Here is a 4289-nt window from a genome sequence, read left to right as displayed (position 1 = left end):
AGCTCCATTTGTTTCTGTGTTCCTCATTCTCTCTCAATATCCCTCAGTATCTCTCTGTCTCTCTTGTTCTCTGCATCTCTTGCTGTTCTGCATCTCCATGCTCTTCAACCTCCCCCTTCTTTCTCCCTCCTTCCTTCTTCTTCTTTATTTATTTTTTTTATTTTATTTGTTTTGTTTTTTGGTACCAGGGTTCAAACTCGGGTCCTTGCACTTGCAAGGCAGGTGGTGGAACCACTGAGCTAAATCAAATCCCCAGCCCCTTCCTCCTCCTTTATGCCCTCACCTCACCCAGTCTATGCTTCTTATTCCTCCTTTCTGCTTTCTACCTGCCCTGCCCTCCTTTCCAGGACCCCAGGGAATGAAAGTTCTAGGAGATTAGAAGTAATCCCAGTCTACCAGCTTACCCTGTCCCATTCTGCCTTCTAGGCACCTGCAGCTGCCTTCAGCATGGACAGTAGGAGCACAGCCATCTTGCTCCTGCTCCTGGCTCTGGTCTGTCTGTTCCTGACCCTTGGCTCAAAGGACAAGGGCAAGCTGCCCCCAGGCCCAAAACCCCTCCCACTCCTGGGAAACCTGCTTCAGCTTCACTCCCAAGACTTGCTGAGTTTACTCACTAAGGTGCAAGGCCTCATCCGGGGTGAATGGAGGGTCACCCCTAGCTAAGCAAGGAGTATGGATCCGTGTACACAGTGCACCTGGGGCCCAGGAGGGTGGTGGTCCTCAGCGGGTATCAAGCCGTGAAGGAGGCCCTCGTGGACCAGGGGGAGGAATTCAGTGGCCGTGGCGAATACCCTGCGTTTTTCAACTTTACTAAGGGAAATGGTAAGCCTGCACCCACACATCTCCGCCCACCCGCAACATTTTCCACATTTAGGGAGGAACTTAGGCTGGGAGATTGTCATCCCAAACCGGTGAACCTCAGGGCCACTGATGTCACTGATAACACTAAATGGGATGGAGCCAGGCAATCCTAATCCAGGGTGAAGTCTGTCCTACCTCCCCGACCTGCAAATCCCACCATCTTGAATTATACCTCCAAACCAATCTCCACATCCACCCAATTCCAAACCCACTGCCATCCCAATCCCTACCTCTATCTCAACCATATCATCATATCATTCCCGCTCAATCAAGTTATCTGGTCCCAGTCCTCCTGTCCAACTTAATCCCAATCCTCATGAACCCTGCTCCACGTCCCCCATTCAACCCGAACTCCATTCCTACCCACAACACCAATCACGTCTCACCCCACCTCCGTTCCCACTAGGAGCCCTCTCCCAGTCTCCATGTTAAATTCTATCATCTTACATCCTCGTCACTGCAGTCAAAATGAACTCCACAAATCTCATATTCAAAGGAAAGTATGTGATAAGATTCCAAAAAAAAATGACTCAAAAAGACTATTTCAACTGAAAGGAAATCCGAGACCACCCACTCCCTGAAGAGCGCCCAAGGTTGCCCAGTCCCCTTCACTCATGGATCCCAGCTGCCCTCAGAGTTGGAACCAGAGAGGTCTGACATAAGGCCATTTGTTGTGTATTAAGTACACCTTTACTCTTCATATTTCCTTCCCTTACCACTTTCTGTCCAGGTATGTCGAATACAAGGAGATATAGATCCAGTGCTTGAGAAAGTCACATTGCTACTTTTGCATACATATTTGTTACTAAAAATAGACACCATTTAGTTAGTTTATATGCAGCAGAGAGGTGGCTGCAGAATTGTACTCTTGGGCACGCGGTGTCCCCTCTCTGATCCTCAGTCTGCTGTCACGAGAAGGTTGTTATAGTCAGTGAGCTGGGGGGGGGCGCATGCCTGTAACCCCAGCACTCAGGAGGCTGAGGCAGGAGGATCACTGGGAGTTCGAGACCAGCCTGGGCTACATAGTGAGTTCCAGGTCAGTCTCACTACATAGTCAGACCCTCTCTCAAAGTCAGTGAGGTGACGCATCTATTGTAAGGCCACATACTACAACTTTTTTCTCTCCCCTCCCTTTGCTTTCCTCCTTCTTCAACATCTAGTTCTCCGGAGGAAAACTGAGCTACATCCAGAGGAATCAGAGACAGAAAATACCCAAGACCTTGGTCCCAGTGTAGTTCCCAGGCCAGTGAAAAATGCAGATCATCACCAGAATGTGATATCCCAGAATAGTCAGGGTTGGGGTTGGGTGGGGAGCCTGGGGGCTGTGGAGGTTAAACAGAAGTACCTGACCAGCCTAGGAGGCAGGAGGCAGAAAAGTCATTCCGGAAGAGAAGACCTCCAAGCTAAGACCTGAAAGATGAAGATGACTAGTCAGAAGACCAGGGCACGGTGGCTCACACTTGTAATCTCAGCACTTTAGGAGACTGAGGCAGGAGGATTACAAGTTTGAGACCAGCCTACACAACTCAGCAGGCTCTGTTTTAATTTTTTTTTTAATAAACTGGAATGAGCCAGGCATGGTGGCTGTAATCTCGGCAGTCAGAAAGCTAAGGCAGGAGGACCACTGCAAGTTGGAGGCCAGCCTGGACTACATAATGAGTTCAAAGCCACCTGCACTATAAAGCAAGACCCTCCTGTCTCAAAAAAAAAACACAAGACACAAATTAATTAATTTAACTTAAATGAGGTGGGAATATAGCTCAGTACAAAGGCCCTAGGTTCAATCCCCAGTACTGCCAAAAAATAAAAATAAAAAAGGACTGTGCAAAGGGATACTAGAGTCCAGGGTTGTTCTGGGATGAATTCCCACTGTCCTGGTATTTATTTTTCTTGCTCATTTCATTTATTTGTACATTTGGTGATCAGGAAGCAATTACTGGCACTTTTTTTGTGCTGAGGTGTACACCAGCCAATGCCAAGGACGCTGGTGACTAATACAAGCCCCATGCTGTCTTTCCAACTCAATGAAGGACACAGCCTCATCACCAGATAATGACAGTCCAAAGTGACCAGATCTAGGACTGGGGATTTAGCTCAGTGGACCTGTGCCTGCCTCGTAAGCACGAGGTCCTAAATTCCATCCCCAGTACCAAAAATAAATAAATATATAAATAAACCAATAACAAAACAAAAGTGACCAGACCCTTAACGGAGAAACTGCGACAGAGTGTTGAGAACGGTGGGGAGGAAAACCCAGAGTCCTGTGGAAACACAAAGGAGGCATCTGACCCAGCCTGGAGGACCAGGGAGGGCTTGCGGGGACAGCAAACATCAAGAAAAGGGGACTTAGGTGGCAATGGCCTCAGGGACCAAGCTGTCAGTTGAACCTGCTGCCCCTCTTCTCCCCAGGAGTCGCCTTCTCCAACGGAGAACGATGGAAAGTCCTGAGAAAGTTCTCACTCCAAATCCTCCGGAACTTCGGGATGGGAAAAAGGAGCATGGACGAGCAGATCCTACAGGAAATCAGGTTCCTGCTGGAGGAGCTGCGGAAAACTGAAGATCGGGTCCCTGAATGCAACCCGTACCCCTAATTGACATCCATCCTACTTGGCGGGCAGTGCTAGGAATAAGACAGCACGGCATGAAAGCCAAAGTCCCAAGGCCCTTCCCTTAGCCGCAATGAGGATGGCGCCCCCTGGAGGTGGATCGGCTCCTGGCTCTGCGACTCCTCCAGGTTTGGTGAGGTTGTTTCCCAGTCTCTATGGTGTCTTCTGAGCCTTGCTTCTGTACTGATGGTGGGTGATTATTAGAACTAACCACATATGGAGCCTTGTGCTGAGCACATTTTCACACATTAGCTCTGTAGGCCTCAGGACAAGCCACGCGTAGATGAGGAAATGGAGCACAGAAGTTAGGGGACTGGCTTAAAGTAACAGCGCTAGTAAGTAGAGGGGCCACTCTTTAAACCCAAGTCTGACATCCAAATCCACTTTCAACACATTAATGCCATAAGTGTACTGTGTGCCTACTGGACAACAGGCATTATGTGGAATCCTAGAGGTGTGAGCTAGTTTCACCTTACAGCAACCCTAGAAAGTATTTTACCAGATGAGGAAGCTGAAGCCCAGAAAGGTTAAGCCATCTGCCCAGGACACGGCAGAGTCGGGATAAAAGCCCAGGGCAAAACCTCTGGCTCATGGGGGAAAAACCATAAGAAAAGCAAGCAACACAAGAGCCGACAGTGTAATGGTACGATGCTTGCCTCGCATATACAAAGCCCTGGCTTTCCATCCTTAGCACCATCCTCCACAAATAAAGTGAATAGCACACTTATGGGGTGCCTACCACATGCCAGCACTGTTCCAAGCATCCTGTATGTATATGTATGTATGTATGTATGTATGTGTGTATATATATATAGGGGGACA

The 4289-nt window shown here is 48.6% G+C and overlaps 1 protein-coding gene across 1 annotated transcript in view; it reads left to right on the top strand.

Moving 5' to 3' along the window:
* Nucleotides 1–447: 447 nt before the first annotated feature.
* The window catches only part of LOC104855625 (cytochrome P450 2F1), a 9590-nt gene continuing 5748 nt past the window's right edge, over nt 448–4289 (top strand). Inside the window, 3 exon segments of the mRNA XM_019206125.2 lie at nt 448–618; nt 660–822; nt 3271–3425. Coding sequence (XP_019061670.1) covers nt 448–618; nt 660–822; nt 3271–3425 — 489 coding nt within the window.

Source organism: Fukomys damarensis, unplaced genomic scaffold, assembly GCF_012274545.1.
Source record: "Fukomys damarensis isolate Sample0158 unplaced genomic scaffold, DMR_v1.0_HiC HiC_scaffold_19, whole genome shotgun sequence".
NCBI lineage: Eukaryota > Metazoa > Chordata > Mammalia > Rodentia > Bathyergidae > Fukomys > Fukomys damarensis.
The sequence above is the reverse complement of the archived record's forward strand: the minus strand, read 5'-3'. Positions and strand labels throughout refer to the sequence as shown.